Source organism: Equus caballus, chromosome 6 (assembly GCF_041296265.1).
Source record: "Equus caballus isolate H_3958 breed thoroughbred chromosome 6, TB-T2T, whole genome shotgun sequence".
Taxonomy (NCBI): domain Eukaryota; kingdom Metazoa; phylum Chordata; class Mammalia; order Perissodactyla; family Equidae; genus Equus; species Equus caballus.
In genome coordinates, this window is record NC_091689.1 from 92,244,771 (window position 1) to 92,272,370 (window position 27,600).

General features: G+C 47.8%; 1 protein-coding gene across 2 annotated transcripts in view; it reads right to left on the reverse strand.

Annotated features, from left to right (window-relative positions):
* Positions 1 to 27,600, reverse strand: part of PPM1H (protein phosphatase, Mg2+/Mn2+ dependent 1H) — a 231,100-nt gene that overhangs the window by 51,333 nt on the left and 152,167 nt on the right. For both annotated transcript variants that reach the window (XM_023643925.2, XM_023643926.2), the window contains exons 5-6: positions 26,861 to 26,945; positions 12,852 to 12,970 (exon numbers count right to left, since the gene is read on the reverse strand). In XM_023643925.2, the coding sequence (XP_023499693.2) occupies positions 12,852 to 12,970; positions 26,861 to 26,945 (204 nt within the window). The remainder of the gene's footprint in view (positions 1 to 12,851; positions 12,971 to 26,860; positions 26,946 to 27,600) is intronic.

Consider the following 27,600-nt stretch of genomic DNA (forward strand, 5'->3'; position numbering starts at 1 on the left):
AGGGGATCGGATCATAATTAACACATCGGGTCCCTGGATTTATGTGCTAGGAGTTGTCGTCAACAGGTATCTTGATTACATGATTCCTGGGACAGTCTCCCTGGGAGGCCAGAGCTCTATAGACAAACGCTGCCTTGTCTTCTCCTCTTGGTCCTTGGAGTATCGTTTACATTAGTTGAAGCCTGCAGGCCCTAAGCTACACACAAGTATGTGTTTGTGCTGATACAGTTACACAGTCTCAATTCAGGCACAAGCAGCACGCTCTAACTGTGAGAGTGTGATTAACATTTAGTGATGGAACTGAAGAGAGCTGGTCGGTGCAATGCCACCTAGCTTGTGCATGTCGGGCTGGCTGTGAGGAGAGCAAAAAAAGAAAGGGGGCACCTTCCCACCATCTTTCCAGGGAAACATTTTCCATAATGGGGCCCAAGCTCTGTTCCCAACACTGCAGTTGCCCTTGAGGAAATCCCCCGATTAGTAGGGCTGACCGACCCACACGCCCTGGGAAAATGCCTACCTCCCCACTTCCTCCTGTCAGCGTGCCCGAACCAGATCCTGCCTGGAGTTTTGGGAGTGGGAACCATTCCTCCCCTTTGGCCTAAAGACTCGTCTTCCTACCACTGGGCCTCTGGGCGATAGCAAGAGGCAATGGACCCTGCTTTCATTTCTGGTCCCTGTGCTCTGGGAGAATCTCCCGGGTCACAGCAGAGTTTTCACACTTTGTGACTCACTGTAAGCAACTATCAATCTTGTTAACTCAGTGTACACACAAACACATCTCAAAAAACAGTATTTACCCTTACCCGGTGATATATACTTTGATGGGTTTTTTTCTCCCTATGCTACTTAATTTGTTTAAAATGCTTATCTCCATACACTAAATTGATTTCAAAACCCACTAATGGGTCCCTACCCACTGTTGAAAATTTGGGAGGAGGAAAAGACCCCACCTTTAGTAGCTCCCAATCAGGAGCGCAGGCTTTTGACTGGATGAGAGCAATGGGTCCTGCTGGATTCATTTGTGATTGTTTACTGAGCACCCACTAAGTGACAGGCACCAGCACAGGCGCTGGGAACGTGGAGATAAATAAAGTCAATAAAGTGAAGGTCATCTCTTGACTCACGGGCCCAAGCTTAGCAGTAGAAAAGGACTGAATGCTTTGAATCGGCCTTTTAAAAATATAATCAATCACGTGTGTATGTAAAACAGAACCAGTAATATTTCAGGATAAAACATTCTAGATGACTTTTAGGGGACATTTCAGATTTGGAAGTTGTTTCTGATCCAGTGTCCGCTTGCTGTTCATTAGCACTTGGCTAGCAGAACTTCATATTCTAATCAATAACATTTAGATCTCCCATGGGTGTGAGGCAGAGATCCTCATTTTATGAGCACACAAACATGGAATGATTTCTGCTTTCTTGGGGACCATTCCTCTGAAATAAGCATGCATTTCATTGACAACGGCCTTTATGTGGAATGACACCAAGTCCATATATACACAAATCAGGAGATAAACAAAAATGACCCCACAGCCACGAATGGTGGGGAGAAAATAGCACATGGATTGTTGGCTACAAAGAGGGTTTTAACTGCAGCCGCCAGTTCCTCGGTGCTGGTCTGCAGCCCTGCATCCCAAAGCTTCTCTCACTCCGGTCACATGGACATCTGTGCCCCAGAGCGCCAAGTCCTGCAGTGTCCTGGGGCGGGGAGGGAGGGACTCCCACTCTGGAACTCTCACCTACGCTACATCGTTTCAATATTACCATTCGCCTGCCCTTGAATTGGTAACATCACATGGGGCAGAGCTCAAGTATCTCAAAGCAAGCATCGATGCTTTTCCAAGTCTTCTGTTTTATCTTCAAAAGCCATGAGAATTTTTTGCATAAGCATGCACATAACCAACATTTATTTCAACACACAAAAATATCCCCCCTCTCTACCCTCAAATCTTCAGGTGAAATAGATGTTTATCCTGTGGATTCCCATATGCTTCTGGAATCTTCTGCTAACCCTCACACAGCTTGAGCCCCATGGTAAGAAGCACAGGCCTGGGCAATGGTTACCAGTCTTGACCAATGGGAGGACCACAGCACACAGCTCCTGCAGCAAGGTGGCCCTGCTGTTTTAGACGATGGACTGCAAAGGCAGCAACTGTTCAATTTTCTGGGGTCGCCTCACCCTAGCACTTACAGAACCTAATAATCCCAACATTTATCGTACACTGGCTTTGTTCTAGGCACTGTTCTAAGCACTTACATTTTTAAATTACACAAATGTAATTTAAATTTAAAATTACCCATTACACAAATAAGAAAATAGAGACCACGCAACTAGGAAACAGTAGGGGTCATTAGAGGTCAAGTTCAAGTCCAGGTCTACCCCAAAGTGCATTGAGCTCTTAACCGTGGTTCTCTGCCTCTCCTGGAGGAGCGAATCTGTGTAGACATCATAAACTGGCATAATATGCAACAGAATGCTCAACCACTCATCCTCATAGTAAATCAAACATTTTTTAAAATTCTACCCTCCCTCCTTGAGGTTTTTACAGCGGTCAGTCGCACCAAAGTTTAACCATATACCTTCTCAGGCTTTTTCTTCTCTTGACAATACGGTGGATGTCCAGGTCACCGCAGAATTAGGTTTAACCTGAGCTTTGGCTTCCAAATTGTTTGGCTGCTAATAAATCGAGACTCTAAGACTTCAAACTTAGGTTCCTAGTTTTTCATGGGTGACCCAAGGCCGCCAAGAAGGATTAGGCATTTTGGGGGAGGGAGGATCATTTACTCAGGATGAACAGGAAGGAGAAACCAGCAAGTCAGATGCCCTGGGAGCACAGTCGCCTGACCCACCCCACGTATTTACAGCCTGCGCGGGGCCAGAACCATGCAGGTTATGGGCACACGTATCAATAAGGAAAAAGAGAGGCTTGGCTGGACTCTGACCCACTGCTGGCACCTAAAGGTTTATCACCCCTTCTCCTCCAAAGCCAGTCCAGCCCGCTGCCCCTCCTGAACACAGTCCCTGGCCTACGCAGGTGGGAAAAGAGGTTCCCAAGCAAAGCAGGAGAAGACCAGCAGTCACCAACCTGCCACAGAGCCCAGGCTGCCCAGTGCTCGTCAATCAATCATTTCTGCAAGCTCTTGCTCGCATCCATGGTAAGAAGCCCAGGGCTGCCCAAGGTCAATGTTTAAGGAGATACAAGAATCACCTGGGAGGCTTGAAAAAGACCACAACAGATTCCAGGACCTCAGGGATTCTGGGATGGTCTTAATAATCACCCCAGGTGAAAAAGCTTCACTGTGGGTAAACATCTCTGCACCAGCTTTGGTACAGGATTATAATCACCTATCCCTGGGCCTCTCCTACGCTTGACTGTAAGCACCAGGAGGGCAGGGAGTGTCTTTTCTTCTTTGTGTCTCCATCACCCAACACAACACTGGTTCACTGAATGAATGTGGTTAAAGCTGATTAGCCCACAGAGATGAAGCCCTGTGCTCTGTCCCTTAAGCCACTGAGCACGATGCATAGCATCTGATTTCCCTGAGGGATGGACAAGGCTGATCTAATCTGCGTGGAATCTGAACCTAGATTTGGCAGCGTACTATTGCCTTTTCCAGAGCAATAAGGTGAAGAACAAAAAGTGAATGTGTTACCAGCATTTCCAGTTCTTACAGAAAGATTTGTATTCAGTTCTTTAGCAAGGAAGAGACATAAAACCTTACTCTTGCTCTGGCTAAGTCTTTGATTGACTTGTCTGAAGGGAAGAGGAACAAGACGGTAAGATGAGATCTTTCAGGGTTTGGCGTGACGGTTCTCCAACTCTCGCATGTGGATTCCTGGGATAAGCCCAGAACCAGGGGTTTTAAACCAGCACCCCAGCTGATTCTGATGAAGATGCGCCCAGGCCTTGCTGGGTTAGCAGCTTCATGGGATTTTTCAGCTCGATACTAGCAACACTGGTTTTTTCCTACTTTGAAACCTGGTGGGCAGAGAAGGGGTGGCAGGGAAAAGGAAAAACTTTTTCAAGCTCTGGTAAGAGTGAAATTTTGTAACTGGAGGAGGGTAGGTTGGACATAGGAAGATGTTTCCTTGGCAGAGTCGTAAAGTATCTGGAAATCTGTGGGAGGGTTGTAGCACTTGCATCTCTGGAACCTCCTTCAAAACAGGTTCTTATAAACAGGCTGAGGATTGGACTATATGTCCTTCTAAATACACTGTCAGCTCTGCATCTCCACCCTGCTATGTGTCATTTTCATACTTTTCGGAGCTGTGGAGCTCTTATGGGGGGGAAAATAAAATTGTGAGTTATTGCCATCCTTAGCATGGCATTCAAAGTTCCCCCTGAGTTGACTCCAGTCTACTTACCTGGTCCCAGGGTTTGCTTCACGCCCTCTCACTTCCCTCTACATGTCACTTACGTTAGGCTGCCACCAGGACGGTGATCTAACAGATACGTACCAATCTAAGTGTGTACAGAGGGTTAAAATATTGAAATACTCTGTCCCAGCTGGCAGATAATGGCAGTCCCAAGCTCTGGAACCCCCCATCTGCTGTTCTGGACCCTCCCCTGGAACCCCCAACATGTATAAATACAGTTAACAGCTGGCCCAGCAGGGACACTTCTGGAACCCTGCTGCAGCCCAGCTGGAGCCTACTCCTCTATGCTGACTCTTAAAATATTTTGAATATCTTCAAATATTCCCACATTCCCAAAACACGCATCTTATTTCCATGCCTCTGGGCTTCCGTTTGTGCTGTGCCCTCTGCTCAGAATGTCCTTCCCTTCTGCCCTCAAGCCTCTTGAAACTCCTCTCATATTTCAGACCTTTGGTTCAAACACAACATTCTCCATGAAGTCTTCCCCAACGCCAGTCTCCTCTCTTAAAAACCCACTCCCTCTCCCACAGCCACAAAGCCTTTTCTTTAATCCCCTTTCGATAAGCCCTATATTCTGTCTTGCTTTAGTTGTTTATGTAGAAATTCCAACAGATCTATCTCCCTCGCTCCTGAGATTTTAAGAAGAGATTTATAGGTAGAATGGTATTGTTCAATAAATTTCCAGAAAGCCAGCTGGTCATCTCTATGCAGCTAACACAGTCCTGCCTGATAAGACCCCTCTAAGCTGAGGTCATCTGTGGCCACTGACGTGCTTGGTATCCCAGCTCCCTGGGTGCGGCTCAGGAGGGCTGCAGTGGCACCTTAAAAGGTCCAGCAGCCAGGACTCAGAAGGGAGACACAAAGTCAGCATATGGGCCAAAAAAAGTGCCAAGATAAACAAGAACATCCTACCTAGCAGTGCCCAGGGATGCAAGGGCTGGTGCGATGGCTTCCTAGTCGTACTGATGGTGTCTCTTCTCAGATGAGAGCCCCTCCTGCCACATGGAGGACAGACCAGAAAGTCAGAGCAGCCAGCACACGCTGACCTTGCTTCAGCCTTCTGCTTCTCTAAACTGCCTTCCTCTTCCTTGTTGGTTTCTAGCCTCTCGTTATCTGGAGGAACAATCTCAATGCATACTAGGCTGTAACCCTCCTGAGGCAGGGATCAGATCTGGCCGACCCTTCTGCTCCCCATAATGTCCAGTGATTACAAGATGAGACCCAGAGAGCACTTACGACAGGCCAGGCTTTGTTCAATGCACTTGACTATACTAACTCATGATGGCCTAGATACTGTCATTAGCCCCATTTACAAACGGGAAAACTGAGGCAGAGAGAGGTGACCTGATTTGTCCAAGACACATTTGGGGACTGGCCCAGCCAGGCAGTCTCGCTGCATGTCCCTGTTCTTAACTGTACTTAATGCCTACTAGGCAGCAGGTGTACAAGAAAGGTTTGCCAAAGATAAAACCAGTATCCTCTGGGATTCCTTGGATAAAAGGACACTGGCTATTCGAACAGGGATTTTTGCAAGCACTTGATATCCTAAAACTTCCCCAGATGACCTGGAGCTAAGTCACCACACATGTACTGTAGAGCCCCAACAATGGTCGCTGGGGAAGAGCGGTACATACGCTCCGCTTAAGCCTGTATGAATGGGTTCGGATAAATGCTGTGACTGTTCAAAGGGCCTGAGGGGGAAAGGAAGGCTTGGAAGTGGTTGGGCCACTTTAAGAATGATAAATCTACACTTATCATTAAAGCAGCGAGAGGTGTGCGTGTGAGTGTGTATAGAGCGAGTGGACCATCAATAGGGAGCAGGCTGGCTGGGATCTCTTTTCTTTCTCCTCGCTGTGGCCTGACAATGCCTGTCTGTCATGGCTTCCAACCATCTGTAAAGCCCTCATAGCTTCCACTGGCCTCACGGGCAGAGTGGTGGGGAGGAGGGCGGTGCAGAGCCAGGAGTCATTTATCACTGTCAGGAGGTGGGCGGCACACAGCAGGGCAGGCTTTCTTTCCTGCTGCTCCTGCAGCTAGAGCTGCAAATCTTGAAAAGATGCAGAACATGCACATCGCAAATAACCATTCATCATCTCCGGCTCCGGGAGCCCCAGGAGGGGCCCCTCCCTGCGGGAGGCTGACTTGCTCGGACTGGAACTTGGAACATGCGGGCCTTTTGGGATGTCTGATCCCTGTCCCAGCCAACCCCCGTCCTGGACAATCTATTGAGGTTTGGGGTTAAAATTCTCTGAAATGACATCCAACCTCCTCCTTTCCCCACAAAGTCAGATTTCCAGATTCCTGCCAAAGTGCCCATAATCATTGAATTATGAGATACAAATGGCTGGGAGGAAATTGATACCAGGTTTAACTAGGGAAAGGCCTGTTTTCTTGGGAAGTAATTATAAAATTAAAATGTGATATTCCTCTGGTGAGTCTAAAAAGCTTCCCGTGAGTTCTACCGCACAACGGCAATGCCAGGATTCGCCCTGAGGTGGAACCGAGGAATCCTTCCGCGCCCCAACAATGCCAGTCAGAGACACTGCAGATGAAGTTCCAGAGACTGGGTTAAAAGTGATTAGACACAAAAAGAAGGAACAGGATAGGGTTTGAATTTTCCAATTACTCTTTAAAACTCAAGAGTCAGGCTGTTAGAAAGTGCAGGCTTTCCAAGTAAGACTAATAATGCTGAGTTAATTAGGTCCACAGGCATGGCCAACAGATAAATTCAGGCTCAAAAGAGGGACACTGTCCCTTTAAAAGCTGCCTGGGGATCCATGGAAAAGCTAATGAGGGGTGTCAGTTGGGGCTGCTTTATTAGGCGCTCCTCCGGAGGATAAAGCCCGGGGTTTCTGTAACAGGGCTTCTGTGCTTGATTCAATAAATCAATTTATATTAAATGCGGGTGCAGCTCTGCAGTTGGCTTCATAAAACCTTCTGTGGCATTTCTCAATCCACTTCCCCGTGGCCGCCTGAACGCTGTCAGAGGGCATGGAAAAGAGCAATAAAGAATCTGGTAGAAGCCGTATCTACAGTATTTGTACAACTCAAGCCAGCAGCTCTAGACCACACTGGGGGCCGCCTCCTGGGAGTTCCTCTCCAGAAAACGTCTGGATTGTTGGAAGAAGCCCCCTGCCAGGGGGTGGGCTGGGGCGGCTGTGACTCTCCACCCTGAACTGGACTCCAGGCTGCAGACGGAGAATAAAGGTCGCCCCAAACAGAACAGAATCTTTTTTTCTGCTCCTCAGGGTCTGAAACACTCTCCCAGAAGTAAAAGGAAAAGCAAGAGGAACAGAAATGCCAACACTGGTACCAGTACGCCCAGGAGGCAGTGGGGAGAGGCTGGGGGAGAGAGGCGTGCTACTGACCAGGGCGGATGCAATGGGTCTCCCTCCCGGCTGGCCAGCACGCTTGCCAATGAGCGACCGCCGGACATGAGTTGTCCCTAAACACGATGGCTGATGCCCCTGAAGATCTGGAAAGTGGAGTGAAGCCCATCCCCCAGCAGACTCAGAGTCTAGCAGTAGTGGGGCCAGAAGCCACAGAATGTGGCCACCCCATTTCGCTCGCCCTTTCTGTGCTCAGCTGTTCAGTTGCTTTGTTTTGTTAACTCTTCGCTGTTGGGATGTTCTGTTACAGCACCGTCCTCCACCCGCAACCTTACATGGTCTAGATTGCAGGGCCAGCCAGTAGAACTTCTTGTGAAGATGGAAATGTTCTGTATCTGCACTGTCCCATTCAGTAGCCACGAGCCAACTGTGGCTACTGAGCAATGGAGATGTGGTTAGTACAACTTGGGAAATGAATTTTTAATTTTATTTAATTTTAACTAATTTAAATGTAAATGGCCACAGGTGGCTAGAGGCCACTATGCTGAGAGGACACAACAGAAAAGGTTTCCTTTGCCTTAGTGAAAGCAGTGTGAGCTGCAAGGAGAAAATGGTGGTTGACCCCACTCTGTTCCACTGGAAAATCCTCTGATTGGCTCATAGTTTTAAGGGAAACAGAGGAGGGAAAATTACCCTGATGTGCTGTCAATTTGGAATCATAAAGAGTTAAGGGCTGCAAGAGAGAAAAACGAAAGGATACCATCTCTGGAATCTTCCTAATGGAATCTGTCTTTTCCAGAAGCTCTGCAAAGCAGAGCAAAGCCCATCCCCCACCAGACATGGAGGTTGGCTGTAAGGGGCATAGGAAGCATTTTTAAACAAACCAGAGACCTAAGCCCAGGATTTGTCCAAGGCCCCAGAACCTTGGCAGAGCAAGGACCAGTACCCAAGCAGCGTATCTCCCCAGGTGGTCCTCTCTTTACTAAGGAAGGCACGCCATCTCAAGTCGCTGGTCCAGCCTGTCCTCTGAAAGAAGACCATCATAAATGCTAAAAAAAAAAAAAAAAAAAAGTTTTGCTTAAAGAAAGAATTCTGGTGTACTTTACGCATAACCAGAACCATCTGGAAGCAATCTCGTATACACACGATGGACTTCTCTTCCTCTTTGGCCCTCGCTCTCTCTACAAATCCCATCAGCACAGGAACAGCTGCCGGGGAACCTGGCCCGCCGCCAGGGGTGAAGCCACAGCCCCTTCCCCCACGAACGTCCTCCTGGGCCCCCAGTTTGCTCGTCACCCCATGTGGCTGGACACGGAGCACGAAGAACACTGATCCTACGTGACAAAGCGAAACCACCAGCACTCACAGGAGCAGGGACCTGGTGCCACAAGCCAGCTGTGAGAAACTGTTGTTTCAACTCGGTAACATAGATGCTTGCCAGCAAATTACGGCCTGAGCCGGCCCAGAGGGTGGCGGGTCGGACACAGAGCTCCCGGTGCCAGCTAGAGCGCATTGTGCGACAGCAGCTCTGCACAAAGCCTGGGAGGAGGGGCGCCGGCTGGCACTGAGAGCAAGGCTGGGGTTCTGGCACCAGGACCAGGGACACCAGGCACAGAAGGTGAGAGCTGGGCCACATCAGGGACCAAGTCAGCACTGGGGGTGCTGTGAAGAAACCGCCTTTGTGAACCAAACCAATGTGCTGACCATCTGAGGAGAGGGGGAAGGGAGGTGGGGAGCCAGGGGAGAGACAGATTTCATTCTGAAGGGCCTGGGGACAATAACCTTTTGTCCTCTGTACAATCTGGGCCTGCCAAGCTGCTTGCAGTCTCTGAGAAAGCATGAGGGTGGGAGAGGAAGGATCCCGGTCAGGAGGCAACAGACTCATCCTTAATTACAGACAAGGCTCCCAGAGCTGACATCCTCCCCCACTTCCTCCCCGCTGCCGACACGCCACAGAAAGCTGGCCGGATGCTCCTCTAGCCAGGGCCGCCGTTTCCCTAGGCCTACCATCAGCACCCCCAAATCGCACATGGACTCAGGGGCAAGCATGAAGCATCATGATTCAACTTGGCCGACGGTCTTTCAGGTCAGATTCAGATTAGAAAAGTTACCTCCTCAGCAGCTCCTGCAACGCTTTGTTCCCTCCTCTTGTCCTCTAAAGGACTGTTAAGGGGACAGTAATCTCGGCAGATAGAGGTCCCCTGTTTAAATGGACATCGCAGCCCAAAGTGGAATAATTACATCCAATCTTACCCTGGAGAAACGTCGTCTGGTGCGTTTTATCAGAGAGAGCCCTGGACTAAGAGTCAGAGCCCTGGGTTGTAGTCATTATTCTGACACTTCTGTGCTGGTGGAAGCTGAGCAAACCATCTAACCTCTGTGAGCCTCAAGCAGCTCACCTGCAAAATGGGAACAAGGAGGAGGGGCCATTCAGCATTTGGGAGTTCAGCACAGTAGTAAACAGGGTACACCCTGAAGGGGTGCTGCCTGGCCTCACAACCCAGCTTCTCCTCTCACTAGCTGTGTGACCTTGAGCAACTCAGCCTCTGTGCCTCAGTTTCCTCATCTGTAAAATGTCTAGTTTATAGGGTTGTTCAATATGAGGAGTCATGTACAGCTCTCATCACCATGCATGGCCTATAGCTCTCCCTAAGTGTCAGCTAGCCCCAATACTGTCATGATTAGTGGGGGACAAGGGGAGAGAAAAATTCCTGTAACTAGGTATTTACTACAAGGATTAAACAGCTCTGCAATAGGTGAACCCTGTGTGTGTGTGTAAGAAAGAGAGCAAAAGAGTAACTGTGTGCCTATAAAATTGGATATAATCTAGGCCCTGAACTTATCTACATTTAAAAAATTATAAAATGGGGGTAATCTTTAGCCATTTGTTTACCAACCTTGTTCTGACTGCTTAGATCTAATTTAGCTTTCTGGAATAGAAAGAACATACAAACAGCCTCACCTCAAGCTCCACGTCTCGTTTGCGAGTTCCTCATGCCTCCCCTTCCCATGGACCAACCACAACACCGACCTGCCCTTGTCGATGTCTGCCCTTCCCCTCCTTGTCCTCCTTTCATACAACAAACACTCGCTGTTTGTCTACTATGTGTAAGGCGCAGGACGTGGCCGGGGCTCCCCCTCAGGGCACGTATGGACTAGCTGAAGAGACATATTTAAACAGATCACTGGAGTAATTGATGACTGACCCCCTTCCATTTATCCCTTGGCCTAAATCATCTAGTTTCTTGTTCACTTCCTTCCCTTCTCTGCTTTCTGCTTCCATCCTCTACTGCGCCCTGGAGACCTCACATATTTATTTCCATGATGGTTTTTTTCTGGGTACCCGAATCTGTTTTCTCTCTCAGGCAGTCTCCTTCATACTCCTCTTAGAACCACCTTCCTAAAACATTGCTTTCATCATTCATTTTCCTTCTTAGAAACATGCAAAAGGAACTACAGCCTCCTACGGTACATCTAAATCTCTCTGCCTAGCTTCCCTCATCCTCGATTATGTTCCCTCCACCCCAGCTCAGTCTGATTTCCCCCAGATGCTCGCCTTCTTTTGGGCCCTTTTCCTCGCTGCCTCTTAGATCTACTCTTTTTGTTTTTGCATTTACAAGCAAAACTGTAATGCTCCTGACCTGTGATGCCTTTCTGTCGCGAACGCTAAAAAACCCAGATCAAACCCCACCTCGTTTTTCCGAACTGCAGTAGGCCTCACCTTCAACTTTTCTGTAAGAAGTGCTAATTTTGCTGATTAAATAAAATGAATTTACAAAGAAAACCCAGTTGGGTTAGGATAATGACTCTGGGGGCACCAACACTCCAGAACTCAGAGCTACAAATATGGTGAATCCTTCCCAATCAATTCACTCATGTTTCAGACCCGGGGTAAATATTTGAGGCTTTGTAGGGGATGCAGTGTCTGCTGCAGACTCAGCTGCCCTGTGAAGTGTGCAGGTAGAAGATCAAATGTACAGAAAGGAATGTGGCTGCATTAAAAAAAATTACGTACAGAAAGGGGCCCATGGGTGGAATTTGGCTATGGGGCCATGGTTTGCTGACCCTGTTCTAGAAGAAGAAGAGTGGATACTGGTGAGTATGCTCTATTTTAGATGGCAGAGGATAAGCAGAAGGGCCTTTAATCAGCCCCGTATCTTCCCTGGGAAGCTCAGCTGTTCCTTTAAGTCAGGGTGTAGCCCACGAGTAGATTTCCAGCCTGGAAATCATCACCATGGGAATTTGGGCTGTGACCATCTGTTCTAGCTATTTTGGTCAATGAAGAAGAGATCATGGAATCTACTTCTTCGCCTGTGTTGCAGATACAGTGAGGAGAGAGTCCCTTGTCTCATTCTGCTGTCCTGCAGCCTGGGAGGAGGCTCCCAGGTCAGTATCTCAGGGCCTAAGGGGACACCTTCGCCCCACTTCTATGTGCCGGGCGCTGCCCTCTTTCCTCCTCACAGCAATCCTATGACATAGAAGTACCTGATCATCACATCTACTTCTCAGAAGACATGGATGAGGTTCTCAGTCAAAGTGAGCCACGGATCTTGGTGCTTATATAGGTGTGTTTTGGGAATAAGATGCCTCCGTCAAGATTTCTTATTTCAGTTGGGATGTGCTAAAATAATGAGGATAGCTCATTGCCTGTAGTCTTTACAACGACCCTTCAGAAAGTGTATATTTTTCCACTTCATCCACGGAAAATTAGGCTCATGGAGGAAGCAGTTTATCCAACTTTGCCTATTCAGAAAGGTCAGAGCTGTGTTCAGATCTAAGCCAGTGTGGCCCAATAAACCTCTGGCATGTTCCTTCGAGCCCCTGACCTAAAAAAACAAGTTTAATGTGTTTTAAGAGCCCCCAAATGCTTGTGCTGTGTGACGTGAGGAATTATGTCAGCTTTACGGGGTCCAGCACCCCCAGAAGGACCTCAGGGAAGCAGACAGGTAAACCAGCACTGGGGTGTGAGAGCTGGGGCCGGGCAAAGACAGCAGGGTGCGCATAGCCCTTTTTCTTTCCCCACAAACCCGGGTCTCTAGCTGCGTCTCCTGATCGCAACTGTGTAAGTGGCTTTTGACGGTGGTGACGCTGCTGTCCCCCGCCCTGTGGCAGCGCCGAGGCAGAGGGAGCCGTGTTCTTACCAGCCCGTCATATTAAAGTCCCTGTAGAGCATCTTCTTTCCAAGTTCCTTTCTCTGAACTCTCCTTGGAAACTCCAAATGTGTGAACTCATTTCCCAGCAAGTGAGGCTGCATGAATGCCTAATAGCAAAAAGAAAAAAAAAAAAACCACATGCATATTCAGAAAGAAAAATAAGACTCAAGGATGTTTTGCCAATTGAGACAGGCCATATTTCAAAAACAAGAAAATCATCCTCATATTTTAAGGGAAATAAATAAATTTAAGAATCTAAACACTAATAGAATATCAGCAAATAAAATTTAACTTGTAAAAGGATTTAACTTTTTCATTTGATATGATAAATTAATTGCAATCAAAGACAGGTATTGCTAAAGTGGCAAGGAAGAGAGACTGGGCTTCTCCCAAGGTTCGGTTCTTAATTCAAATCCAAGATGGTTTCCCCTTCCTGTCGCCATGGTGATGCGGCCAGAAAGGCCCCGGATCCTCTCCTCCTCGGCTTCCTCTGCTCTCCCCTTGCTCACACTCTCAGTGATCTTGGCCTGGCCTCTGAAACCTGCATGTGGGTCTCCACATCAACACAACGGCCTGGGAGAGCGGGCTGGGGCTGGACACACCAGACAGGAACTTTCCGCTGGACGCCCTCCGTTCTGCTCTGCGGTAATCTGATCATGTAATTGGAAGACTCTCCAGAGCAGATGGCTTCTTCCCCTCCCCCAGATCTCTGTTCACACTACAAGAGTCTTGAGCAAACAGCCACTTAGGGAACTGCTTTGAAACAACAAACAGACTCATTGTCACGTTCAAAATTCAAATCCAGCTATCCAAGAGATGAAATGCTCAAGTCTTAACTGCCGTGCTGCTCTGAGGCCACACTCCTCAAGAAAACTCCGCAAAAGCTTCCCCACGCTGTGCTGTACGCCTGCCGATTAGCAGCCTGGTGGAATGGAGGGTTTTTTTGTTTGTTTTTTGGCAGGGAAAAGAGTGGGCAGAGCACATCATGGCCTGGAGCTGTAGGAAAGGGATCCCGGCCACAGGACAGGTGGCCACATCCTCAGTCTATTGGAAGCAGGCAGCTCCCACAGCCTCTTCCCCAGGACCCGACACCAGCAGATCTCAGACGGATTCTCACGGTGGTTCGGACGTACTGGTGGGACATCAGCCATCAGAAGCTCAATGTGTCAGGAGTCCAAGGAAGCAAGCTAGTCAGATATGGCCTGATACACAACAGGACAGGACTGAGGCCGAGAAGAGGACCAGTCCTTACTTCTGCTGTAGCCCCAGGAGGTTCCAGGCCCGGCAGGAATTCTGGATCACCTCTGATGGGCTCTGAAAGCTCAGCTGGGAGGGAGGCCTGGGTGATGCGTATCAGGGACACGTCAACACCGGGTTTTACAGAGCGGGTTCCCTGGGAAGGAAGGAGGGGAACTGCACTGGATGGGGCAGGTCAGCAGTGTGGCCTTGGGTGAGACGGACTCGGCTCGAACCCAAGTTCCACCTTTACAAGCTGTGTGATCTCAGCAGACGGTTTAACCTCTCAGGCCTCAGTTTCTTTATCTGCGCAATGAGATGAATTGTCAAGTTATCTCACACTGTTCTAATAATTAAATGAAATGACGTCTGCAATACACTTATTATGGTTGTCACTGTTCTTAGAAAAAACAATTACAGCCATCTAACGACTCCTGAGTCCCAGCACTTCCTGAGTCCTGTGCTAAGTGCTTTGTGGACGCTCATTTCACACTCCCAACAACCTGATGGGAGAGACTGGCTACATAGTTTGTGGGACCCAGTGCAAAATGAAAATATGGAGCCTCTGTTAAAAAACAAGAATTTCCAGATGGTGAGAGCAGAGCATTAAACGAAGTGCAGGGCCCTGTGCGGCTGCACACTCGCCCATGAAGCCGGCTGTGCTTACGGGCTCGATACTGTTTTATTCCTTTATTTTGGTCCACCTACGAAAACTACGGAAAAGAGGCATAAGCGGCCAGCGAACAGCAGCATCTGTTACACACCCTTTGTCATCTCGCAGAACTTGGGCACTGTATCAGCAGGAGTTTGCGTTTATGTACCACCCCCCCAAGCTGGACTAACACTGATTTAGGGGTTACCATGTACCAGGCACTTGATACACCTTATTTACTACCTCAACAATCCCACAAAGCATGTGACATAGACTCAATTCATAAATGAGGAAACTAAGGCCCAGAGAGGTTAAGATGCCGAGCCCACAGTTATCAGCCAGGACTGAGTGGTTCTACAGCCTGAGCTGAATATCATGCCCATAATCCCCATCCTAGCCCTTATGCTGGCCCTTTAACCTGCGCACACACACACACACACACACACACATACAGTATGTATGCAACAAAAGGCCTGTGACCCTGTTGCTGCTGGACCACACAAAGTCTGAATCACAAACAGGTGCCAGTGAGGACCCAGCGAACCAAAATTTCAGACTGGCACACAGCTTGGCCACAGGACATTCCGGAAGCAGCTAGAAGAAATCATTTAATAATATGAGCAATTAAATAAACTGGCACGAATCCACACAAAAGAATTCTATGCTACCACTTACAACGATGCTACGGGGAATATGCAATGACACCGAAAGAGCTGACATATTTGTAAAAAGCAGGTCATCAAACATGTGCCTGTGACTGTGTGTGAGCCATGCGAGTTGTGTCACATGTACACAGATCTATATATAACATATGAATATGTAAATGCGTATGTGTGTGTATAAATATAGGGACACGACACACAGATATATTATTAACAAACAGGTTAAGATCCAAAGGCCAGTCCTAAGAACATCTCTTCATAAACCCAAGTGGCCAAGGGGCAGATGTGAGGGGTCCCAGGCGCTCTGCCCCGACAGGAGCACGCAGGGCCCTGGATGGAGCTTTACCCAGGTCACTGCACGCCCTTTTGGTTGGTGCACGTTTGCCTGGGCAATTAGCTGGGACTCCTCAGCAGCCTGGTTTCTGCGGGGCCACCTCACCTCTCCCTCTGAGGGGGAACAGCCTCAAAGGGCCTGGAATCCTGTGTGGCCTGTGGCATGTGTAGCCCCTTCACGTGCAGAGGCTTTTGGGGCCTCAACAAACTGTCTGCTTTCCCTGGTTATAACAGCAGGCTACCGCACTGCACCACTTCTAAGACGCCCTTTATATGATGCGCCATTATTTTGTTACCTCTGAGAAAGGGCAGAAAAGCTGCCAACTAAACTATGCACAATGCTTTCTTACCACTTTCAAGTTTTATTTGATTCTTTTTGAAAGAGCTCCTTTAGACTTCGATGAATTTTTATCTATCACTCTTGTGTATATTTAAGAAGGAATAGCTAAGAGCCTCCAAAACGTTTTCACATTTAGAATCCAACAGCTGGCATCACTTTTCAACTCTGAAACATTCGTGTTCATGATTTTCCACTCAACAGTGGCCTGTGTTTCATGGGATCCTTGATGATGCAGCATTTCTTCAAGAATCCACAACTCTAAGCCTCAGAGCCAGGGGTGCGAGGTTCTTAAGTCAGCTTTGCAATTACAGGAATGCGGCTGAACGAGTCTGAATGACCCCTCCCCCAACCCCGCCGTACAACTGCTGGGATCCAAAGAGGCTCAAAGAGGGCTGCATTTTTGTCTGCAGGGTTTTCTTCTAAGCTGCCGGACGCCCATTCTGTGAGTCTGGGGTTGCCCTCCGATGTTCACACACACCCAGGAGATGATGTCTATGTCATGCCTGCCACCTGGCTGACAGCAACAATCAATTGTAAAATATCCCAACTTCAGTTACGTAAAGGTGAAAAAAAAAAGCGCCTTAGCTCTGAGAAATACTGTAATATTCATCCCCCACTGACACTAATGTCACATCCGTAGATTTTTCTCTTTTTATGGTTATTTTTTCTTCCTCTCTTTTGCTAATTGCCAAATCTCACATGATGCATGATATATTTCTGTTGCAATCATGTCCACCTTAGAATTTATGTGCATTCCAGCTGTTCCTATGATATATTTTTAGTATTTCTTAAAATCACCATTCACATTCTAGTTGTAGTCTTCCTCCTTACCAGCACTTTCCATACTCACTCCTGTTGCATTTGTCAGGCCTTATGGAGTTAGCTGTGTTAGAGAAAAAAACAACTCAAGAACTGAGTACAAGCCAAGCAAATAGGTGGTTGATTGATGAAAAATGAGATGCTAAAATCTAATGGGACACACACTTGTTAGTTTTCAGAGAAAAACACACTTCTGCTCATTAATGTATCTTTTTGTGCAATACTCGTGGAAAGTTTGCATACACGGTCTGTCATAGTCAGCTCAGGCTGTTACATCAAAATACCACAGCCTGGGGGTTTAAACCACAAAAATTTATGTTTCCAGTGCTGGAGGCTGGAAATTCCAAGATGAAGGCGCCAGCAGACTCTCTCCTGGCGAGGGCTCTCTACCTGGCTTGCAGACCGCTGCCTTCTCGCCTCCTCCATCTCACACGGCCTTTCCCCTGTGCTCTTGTGGACAGAGAAATCAAGCCCTCTGTGTCTCTTCTTATTCGGACACTAATGCTATCGGATCAGGGCCCCACTCTTACAACCTCATTTAACCCTACTCACTTCTGTTAAGGCCCTGTCTCCAAACTCAGCACACTGGGGGTGACGGCTTCAACGTATGAATTTTGGGTGGGGGGGCAAACATTCAGTCCATAACCTGGTTTTATATGTACACATGTTTATATATGTGCATACACTCAAATCCATCAAAATATTATAAAATGTTATCTCATGGTTTTCTTTTAAACTTATGCATATTCATTAATATTTCTACCACTGAACATGAATTGCTTTTGTTTAAAAGAAATTCTAAAAATTATCATTTGTTTGGAGAACCCAGTTTGTACAGCAGGTTTTAGAAAATTGTTGAGAGGAGCTTCGCTGCCCCTTCTGACTCCAATAATTTCGGAGGTCACTAAGGACCTAAGGTCGCTAAGGTCACTGGGAAGGGCCAACCAGGACGGGCCTGGCGCCAATGCAGGGGATGCTGAAGCCCACTGCTTCCCACCGGCCAGCACAGAGACACTTTGTTCTCAGAAGCCGAGTGGCCCAACAACCTGGGAGCTCTGCAGCTTCTTCTCAGGGCCTGCCAGCGTTCACGTGACTGGTTAACGTCACTTCATCAGTGCTGGCCTGCCCCTCTGGAAGCATGTAAGATTCATGGGCAATTGGGGTGCGGTTTACTCCACTGCTCACACCTGGGCAGCTCATGACTGTGTACGCATGACTAGGGCCCATGAAAGTGCATTTCACAGCGATGCTGGCCCATGAAACACATGGACCTTGACGGCATCAAAATCCAAGATGGGAGCAAGACGTGTTAAGATTCCATGGCCACCTGCAAAATAAAAACTCTAGACACTCTCCTAAACATTCCTATTTATCTGACATGTTGGATATATTTTACATTTTTCTCTCTAATGATGCTATTTGGATATACGTGTGTGAGGAACCTCTGCATGGTGCTGCAGGTAATACCAGCTATACTTCAACACGGTCACGATTTTTAAAACCTTAGCTACACTCTAGGGCCCAGCATAGCCCAGAACACAGAGAAGGCTCTAAGTCAGTATTTGCTGGAAGCATAAATACAGAACATTCCGACCTGCTTCACACAATTACATTTTAGTGATTATTTAAACTTTACCAAATAATACAACACAGCTTTCAATCTTCTGAAAAAGTTACAACTAAGGTCCACGGCACATAAAAACGATCCTGGACACACGTTATCATATTCTAGATTTAGCTGACTTTTTATAATTCGATAGATAGCTTCCTGTGAAAGCACAGGTGTGTGGCTGCTGTTACACCACTGAAAACCCCGTGATATTTCACCATCCTGAGGATATGTAAATAATGTTATGTCCCTTCTCTACTTAGTAAGCATGCTGACTAGAAACCTGGAAACATATTTTATCCTAGCATCCAATTTAAAGTGTGCTGGCCTGCCCCTCATAAAACAAATAAACAAAAAAACACCTTTTTACCTCCATTTTTACCCTGAATTGTGAGGCTTTCCCTCAAGGAAGCCTAGCAGAATGCTCCTGATTGCGGCAGAGGCTGGAGGTACACCTGGAGTTCACATGTGAGCACAAGCGGCCCCTGGGGGAAAAAGTTTGGTAACCGCTAACCCTGGCAACCAAAGACAGGTCGCCAAGAGTCTTTTAAGGACACTGGAGGGTGCAGGTTTGCTAAAGAGGGTAGGATGTATCCTTGCCACTTAGTGTCTGGGCAGCTAAGGAGAGCAAACTTCTAGACATGGTTATGTCTGACCAGGGACAAGAAGAAGAGACATCTTCTCTAGGGAAAGGAGGCTGGAGCACCCTGCTGTGCCAAGAAGTGGCGGGACACCAGAGACGGGGTAGGAAGATCAGACTTCGTCCAGGCCGCTCTCTCCCCAGTCCCGGGCAGAAACCAGCTTCAAGGGAAGGGGAGGGAGGTGAGCACTGCGCTGTGAAGAAACACAACCCTCCCATCCCTGTGGGAGTCTCTGAGTTGCAGTGGGGTTGAGCCCTAACAGGAGGGACCAGCCTGAAGAAGAGAGACCTTTTAGAACCTTCCAGGAAGCCTCTCACTAGAGCAGAGTGGGTGAGTAACCTGAGCCCAGGTCTGTCTCCCTCCGGAGCACAGGGATCTGAGCTCCACCCTCCTGGACCTGGGGAGAGCTCTCAGCGCCTCAGCAAGGCAGGGAGAACAGGAGTGGAGGCAGGAACCCAGATCCCAGGGCGAGACAGGTGTAGCATGGTATGGAGGACACTGAGCACCAGGCTTCCTGCGGACGCTGAGACCCTGGGTCCCGAGGGTACTCAAAGTTGTCTGCTGGAGGACATAAAATGCTTCCTCCTTTCAATAAAATCCCCTTCTACTGCCTTGTGGTCAGCTTGTGAGTGAGTGATTGGTGCCAGCCAGTGAGGCTCTGTCCCAAGTTTCGGGGTATCCAGCCAAAGGAATTCGTGCAACTAACACATAAGCTCTTACATGTGCCACATACCAGGGGCTAGGGATGCGAAGAATAGGAAAAAAGGCCCCTCTGCTCAGAGCCCACACACGGGTAGGGGAGACTGAGGAAGGCTTCTGGGTGGAAACGGAGACATCCTCAGGGGCTAAGGGACAAAGAGGGGGTTGTGCACTGGGTGGGATCAGAGAGAATCAGAAAAGGGTCTTAGAACTGGTCAGGAAGGGCTCCGGGGCAGCCAGAGAGGAGGCAAGGATGTGGGGAGCAGCTGAGGGGGGAGAGGGGGCGGCTGTGGAGCTGCTCTCAGGAGAGAGGAGTGTGGGGCAGAGGGGGCAGGAGTGTGGCTTCCTGGGGAACCTGTCCTAAAGCTTCACCTTGAGCCCCTGTGTGGCACCAAGGAGGGCCCCTCCTGCAAAGGGTGACGTACAGCTAAAGTGAAAGCTTTGTTTTTTTTTTCTTGGTGAGGAAGATTGGCCCTGAGCTAACATCTGTGCCAATCTTCCTCTATTTTATGTGGGATGTTGTCACAGCATGGCCTGATGAGCAGTACTAGGTCCACACCCAGGATCTGAACCTGTGAGCCCAGGGCCACTGAAGCAGAGCATGCGAACTTAACTACTATGCCACCAGGCTGGCCCTGAAAGTTTTTTTTTTTTTTTAAATCATTTCAACCAAGTATACTATACATAAGGTAAAGTGTCTGTACCATATGCATACAGGTGGATGAATTTTCAAAAATTGAACACAGGTAGCTAGCATCCAGATCAAGAAACAGAACATGACCGGCACCCTGGGGTCAGGACCCCATCCAATCACCCCTCCTCTCCCCAAGGGAAGCACTCTCCCGACTTCCAGACTGGTTTCACCTCTTCCTACACTTCCCATGGGATCCTACAGGCTGCCCCCTGTGCTGGACGTGAAGTCTGAGACTCACCCACGGTGCTGTGTGTAGTTACAACCTGTCCATTCCCAGTGATGCACACATTCCATCCTGTGACCACACATGACTTATTCATCCATTCTACTCGCCAAGGACATCTGGATAGCTTCTAGTCGGACTGTTACAAACAGTGCTGCTGTGCACTCCTAGCCTCTTCGTGAACAGCTGCACACACTTCGGTTAGGTGTGTACCTAGGCATGGAATTGCTGGGCCAAAGCCTTTTTCAAAGTAGTTGTTTCAGTTTCCACTCCAATTAGCAGAATACGGAAAGTAAAAATACTTGCGTGTTCAATGAGAGGGCAGATTCCTTAACAAGAAGTATTTTGTAAAGTCCTCTAACTAGAAAGCTTTTATATGAATAATTTTGAAAATGTTCAGACTTCTCAGTACTTCAAAGGAAGTTATCAAAATGAGGATTTTCAGTGTTTAACACAAATCTTAAAAAAAAAAAAAAAAAGAGTAATCTCTTTCTTGCCCTTTGGGGGAAAAAACAACTCATCAGATTATATGAGATGAGGAGTAGAAGCCTTACATTTCAAGATGATTTATCATGATAGAAAGTCTAAGGTCACGAAAGAAATGAAATTAATAACGTCAGCCAAGCCACTGGTGATGGCTAATGGTCACACTGACGGTCAGATGAGATGCTCTTCCAGAGCCGAGGCTGGCTGCCTGATGCACAGCGCAGGAATACAAGATTTTGGTTTGGGTTAAAAAAAAAAAAAGAAAAGAAGGAAAAATGTGAAATGGCTGAGACCTAAATATGTTTGGGTTGGAGTCCTTCATAAAGAATTCTCTCAGTCTTCATTTGTCCTTAAAAATTGCAAAGTCATAAGAAGCAAGCTTGTACCTATAAGCTATTATAGAGTTGAATGTTGATTGAATTCTGTCTGGTTTACATGGATGTCAAGAAAGGTTCATGTTTAAGTTTCTATGTGGCACTGTCCTGATGAATTAGAGAGGAGTACCATGTCCCTAAAGTAACTTTAAAATTGTAAAATTTATATCTTAGGATAAGGGAGCCACAGGGAAACTGGCATGCAAATGGATATATTAAACAAAATTGCCTAGATTTGTCAACTCTACAACAGTGTAATGTATAGAATAAGGGGTAAAAAGTATTCATTTACATAAAACACATAACATTTCCATATTCATATGCCTAATGCTTTTTCTTCCCAAGTAAATAGTTGGGGGAAAGGCTTTCATTTGAAGAGAGAACTCACGTCAGCAAAAAGGACGTGCCTCCGTATGTATCTTCAATCTCTTTGCATATGCAAATGGAATTTAGGAGTTTTATAAAAGGCCACAGAAGTAGTCCCAATGGCAGGATGGCCACAAAAAAGTTCTTCACATACAGTTAGGATAGAAAACTAAGAGTTTTTTTTAATTTTATTTTTGTTCAATTGGCACCTAAGCTAACATCTGTTGCCAGTCTTCTTTTTCCTTCTTCTTCTTCTTCATCTTCTCCCCAAAGCCCCCCAGGATAGAGTTGTATATTCTAGTTGTAGGTCCTTCTAGTTGTGACATGTGGGACGCCGCCTCAGCGTGGCCTGATGAGTGGTGCCATGTCCGCACCCAGCAACCGAACCAGTGAAACCCTGAGCCGCCGAAGGTGAGCACGTGAACTTAACCCCTCGGCCACAGGACCGGCCCTAAGAGATTTTATTTTGTCTCTGATCTAGGCGCTGTTGTAAGCACATTCATTACAAATATTCACTTATTAATCCTCATACTAATCCTGCGAGGGTCTTATAATGACCATATTTCACAGATGAAGCAATTGAAGCGCAGAAGACATTTGACAGCCAGCCAAGTTTTTGGCCTAATAAACCTCAGTGGATCCTATCCACCTCTCTCAGAGTATATTTAGCTTTAATATATTTAAAGGATGTATGACATTATCCCCCTTCTTTACATTAAGATTAATTCTTAAGGGACCCTGTGGACAGATGGCTCCGATTTTATGTGCCCAAATTTCTGTTAAGTATGTTGGGGGGTACATGGGCTTTAGAGAACCTAAAGATTATAAAGGGCGCAGCAACTGTGCAGAAAGACTGATTTAAAAGAAAGAAAATTTAGGGATACATTCTTAGGATTGTTTTCTCCAGCTTTGTGAAATGCATTTTCTTAGCTCTGCATAGTAGGTTTAGAATGCCTCAACGTCAAGTGTCTGAGTCCTCCCAACCTGAAATAAACAAAACCTCCATTTAGAGTCATTTTCAAAATCAAGGTTCTGGAAGTGGTGAGGTTCAACTATAAGGGCTAATGTCTTTAAGAGGCTTCCCTGAAGCCAGACAGTGCTCTTAAGGAGCCAAATATAAACTCTGCCTCTGACACCTTGGGCAGTGCCAGTCACATGCTCTAAAAACCTCCTGGCTTCTTTGTGACACCTGTGCGATCAATGGAACCTACAGTAAACATGACAAATGTCAACCACTTTAGCCTGTCATTTTTTTTATTAGAAAGTTTGAAACTCATACGCAGTTTTACAAAGGGGGGTTACAATGGGGAAGGAGGTGAAACTGGAGTAGATTTTTCCACGACTCAGCCATCATGCAGAGTGGTAAACTTGCCTCCCTGTGACTAAAGCCAGGCTCCCTGGCTTAACCACCTGCTCTCAAGGTTAAGTGCAACGTCCAGGTGCCAGGTCAGCCACTTTCACTCACTAGCATACTCGACCCTCTCGATTATAGTCTGTCTTAAAAGCAGATTCTGGCTGAAGGAATACTTTTCAGGAGATAACTCTAGAGCATGCAAAACCCCAGAGAGCCAGGGAGCACAGCACTGTCCACTTGGCACCTTTCCTATAGCCCAGGACCAGGGAAACGGCAGGCGAACGGAAGCAGACTTGGTGTGGAAGGCTGGGGGCAGTTCCACAGACACCATGAGAAATCACCTCAGATAATGCTGCACTTGTGTATGTCAAATGTGTATTTGAAACCTACTTTCATCTCCTCTATACACTGCCCTTGATGAAAAACAGCTGCAGACCTGGGTTATCTGCAAGGACAGAAGTACACCATCTGAAGGTTTGATGTCTTAACATAATCAAGCCAGAGTTTATATATATGTCTGGGCAGAACGGAGGGAAAGCCACCAGCCTCACACCTCAGAGCTGTGGAGGCTCCTCTGAGGGAGAGCCACTTCTGGCTGTCACCTGAAGCGAAGTTGGAGGCCACAGCATCAGAGGAGTAAACACCGCCAAGAAATGCCCACAAACCAGACCTCCTTGCCTCCTATCTGAACCTTGACTCCATCAAAACATTCTGTCAAGCTTGGTGGACCCCCTTAAATATTTTATTTCAATCACCCTGGAAACATTTAAAGAAAAAAAAAAAAAAAAGCCCAGCAGTGGAAGAGCAAGGCTGTAGGGTCATCAGCTCTCCCTGGCTGCCGGGGACCCCTCCTTCATCACACACCTGCCACATGCCGTGCGAACACAGCAAAGCATCAGGCCTGCTTGCTTAATCACCCTGCCCAAGAATCTGTGAAACAAAGTGCCCAGCTCCCGGGGAGCTGCACGAAGGGCCCTCCGAGGTCAGGACGCAAGACCAAACAAAATTACCGTGCCTGCCACGTCCCCCATCTTGTAATCTGCTTCCAGTCCCATAATCCCCGGAGGGCCAGACTGTGCATACCAAGGACATTCCTCTTCAACGTAGATCACAACGGTTCACGTACAAAGGGCTCTGAGCCCTCCCCCATCCGCAGAAAAATCGTTCACCATTTTTATAACATAAAAATGTGAAATTATTTCAAAAAGTTAACCCATTGCCTCTAGCAGGAAAACAGGAAATGGTTTTCCCTAAGCACCGTCGAGGCAAAGGCCCGGTATCCACTGTGGCAGGTATGTGGGGAAAGTACTGTGCGCTAACGATCCAAACGTCAATACGAATACTGGTTCATTCTCTCGTTCAGCTGACAAATCCCAGTTCAGCGTCTCCCCTGGGCTGGGCACCAGCAATATGAGGTGACTAAGGTTAGGGGCCTGCCCGGGCTGGAAGGGGAGACAGAGATCAGAACAGGCAGCACAACACCAGACCCCGAGAGCCACGCTCAGGCTTCTACTTGGCGCTGTGTCAGCACTGGGGACTGACCCCCTGGGAGGCTTTGGGGACACTTCCTGCAGGAAGTGACTTTTGCGTTGGGGTCTTAAAGGAGGAGGAGGAATTTTCCTGGCAGGGAAAAGGGGAAGGTTCATCCAGGTAGAGCGTATTTCCCGAGGCCTGGGGGTGGGCGAGGTCGCGGTGTGTCCCGGAAATGGAAGACTGCTCTGCGCCTGCAGCGGGGGACGCGCAGGGGCGCTAAGGGGGCCACAGTGAGAAGATGCTGGAGAGGTGGGCGGGGACCATGATTCTGCGTCTGCCAGGTGTGGCCTGCTTCTGTGCCTTGTGGGGAGCCAAGGGTTTTTAGTCAGGGGAGTGACAAGGTCCGTGATAAGCTCACTTGGTGGCTTTGTGGAAGATGGACTGGAGAAAGCTGGACAGGTGGCAGAGAGGCCAGCTGTTATGAAATCTCTCTGCGGAAGACCCTTGCGGCTCAAAGGTCTCCGGTGACCCTCTAGTCTAGCTCTCCATTTTATAAGTGACAAGCCGAGGTCTGGAAAGTTTAAGAGACTTGCATGAAGCTACTCAGCCGGCAAGTACCAGAGCTGCGACCGGAACAAAGATGCTCGTTGGCTCCTGCAGGAGCCCTTCCTCCTGCCGAGACTGCCAAAGGAAAGGAGGAGCTCGGCAGTCTGGGCTCCCTCCCTGGGAGTGGCTTCAAGTGTATTCGCTTGAAAACGACAACAGAAAGGTTAGAAAACCACAGTTAGAGAAGAGTGGAGAGATGTCTTCACACGGGTTTGGGATTCCTGCTGTCCTAGGTACCAGACAACTACCAAAGGCAGCACAGCCTCGTTCCTGAGTAAAACAAACCGGATACAGACTAGGAAATTGACAGAACGTGCACAGCCACTTTCTCAACAGACCAAAGCCACCAAATCCGGACTGTCACACACGCCGCAATTCAGACAAGAACAGAGTTCTTTGTGAGGAGCCTGGATCAATTCTTTCCTAAGAGCGAGAGTCATTCCTTTAGCAATGTTGTCTAAAAAAGCCGGTTAGCAAGAAAATGTTTCATCCACAGAATGACTACTCACATGGTTAGTCCCCAAAGCTGCCCACCCCAAAGTAATGCGGGATGCTTACTGGAGTCCTGAACTGAGATTTTAAGCCTGACGCTGTACCCCTGGAATTTGAGGAAAGTAAGTCTATTCTGTTCTTTGAGTGAAGCAAAAAAAATGTGAAAGATCAAACAGCCCTCCTTTAGCCTCTCATGACGTCACTTCAAAGAGGGTGATCTGGGCCAGCCCAGTAGTGCAGCGGTTAAGTTTGCACACTCTGCTTCAGCAGCCCAGAGTTTGCTGGATCCCGGGTGCAGACTGGGCATGGACGTTAGCTCAGGGCCAGTCTTCCTCAGCAAAAAAAAAAAGGAGGATTGGTGATGGACATTAGCTCAGGGCTAATCTTCCTCGGGAAAAAAAAAAACAAAAACAAAAACAAAGAGGGTGATCTGCATAGAGAAATTTCTTTTCAGGGTAGAAGCAGATTTTCTGACACCTGCATCTCTCCCAGAGGGCCCTTGGGACTTCATAGCTGAGCACGAACTAGCGGAATGTCAGCAGGACCAAGGGGCTGGGGCTGCCTCTTCCTCACAGCGTGATTCAGACCAAGCCCCTCTGTTAAAGGGAGTGGCAGGCCAGGGAAGACGGTGGCCGCATTCTTCCACACGGCATCTCATAATGTACCGAGCGAACCGTTAAAAGAAACAGAGCACGCGGTGTCTTCGATCAGTCACAGATGGGAGAAAATCAGCCACAATAACAAATTCACGGAGGTGGGGTGTGTCGTCACACATGGAGCCAGGATGTGTGATCCAGAAGGTGTGTGGGGGGGCTGATACCATATGTCGTTTGACTGCTGTGGGCCTGCTCCTGTGTCAACAGCAACACGTTCCTCCAAAACAGCTCCGACGCCGTGCCTGACGCCGCGGCGCTCTGCCAAACCTTCGTGACTCTTACCAGGTACTGAAGTCGCTGGCGCTCAGTCTCGGGGGTGAATTCCGAAGACATGGGGATGATTTCTCCATTTCTGATGATTATGGCCCTGAAATGGTGAAAATGCATCATCAGCAGCCAATCTCAGAGGTACCCCGACTCTGCGATAATCCCGTAGCTTGGTTTGGAACACACGGGAAATGTCCAGGGGACACTTCCTCCTCCAGCCTGCATGGCAAACTGCACTGTTACCCACTCTGGAGCCCTCACCATATGGTAGGTGTATCTTAAAAGCATCACATTCTAGCTTATGTTTACTGTTTGGTTTTTTTCTTTTGCTTGAGGAAGATTTGCCCTGAGTTAACACCTGTGCCCATCTTCCTCCACTTTATATGTGGGCTGCTGCCACAGCATGGCTGATGAGTGGTGTAGATCAGTGTTGGGGATCCAAACCCTTGAACCTGGGCCGCCAAATCGAAGCTCACCAAACTTAAGCACTATGCTGCAGGGCCGGCCACAGCTTCTGTTTACTTTTTCTGCTAGCTGGAACTGAGCCTTAACACTCAGCAGCAAGCATACCACTTGGTACGTAACAGATGCTCAGTGAATAAATGGACACATGAATGAATGATGCAACAGAGGCTCACTCTAGACCAGCAATCTCCCAGAGAACTCTGTGATAATGGAAATGTTTTAATCCGTGCAGTCCAGCATGGCAGCCACTAGCCACACATGGGTACTGAGCATTTCAATTACAGTTAGTG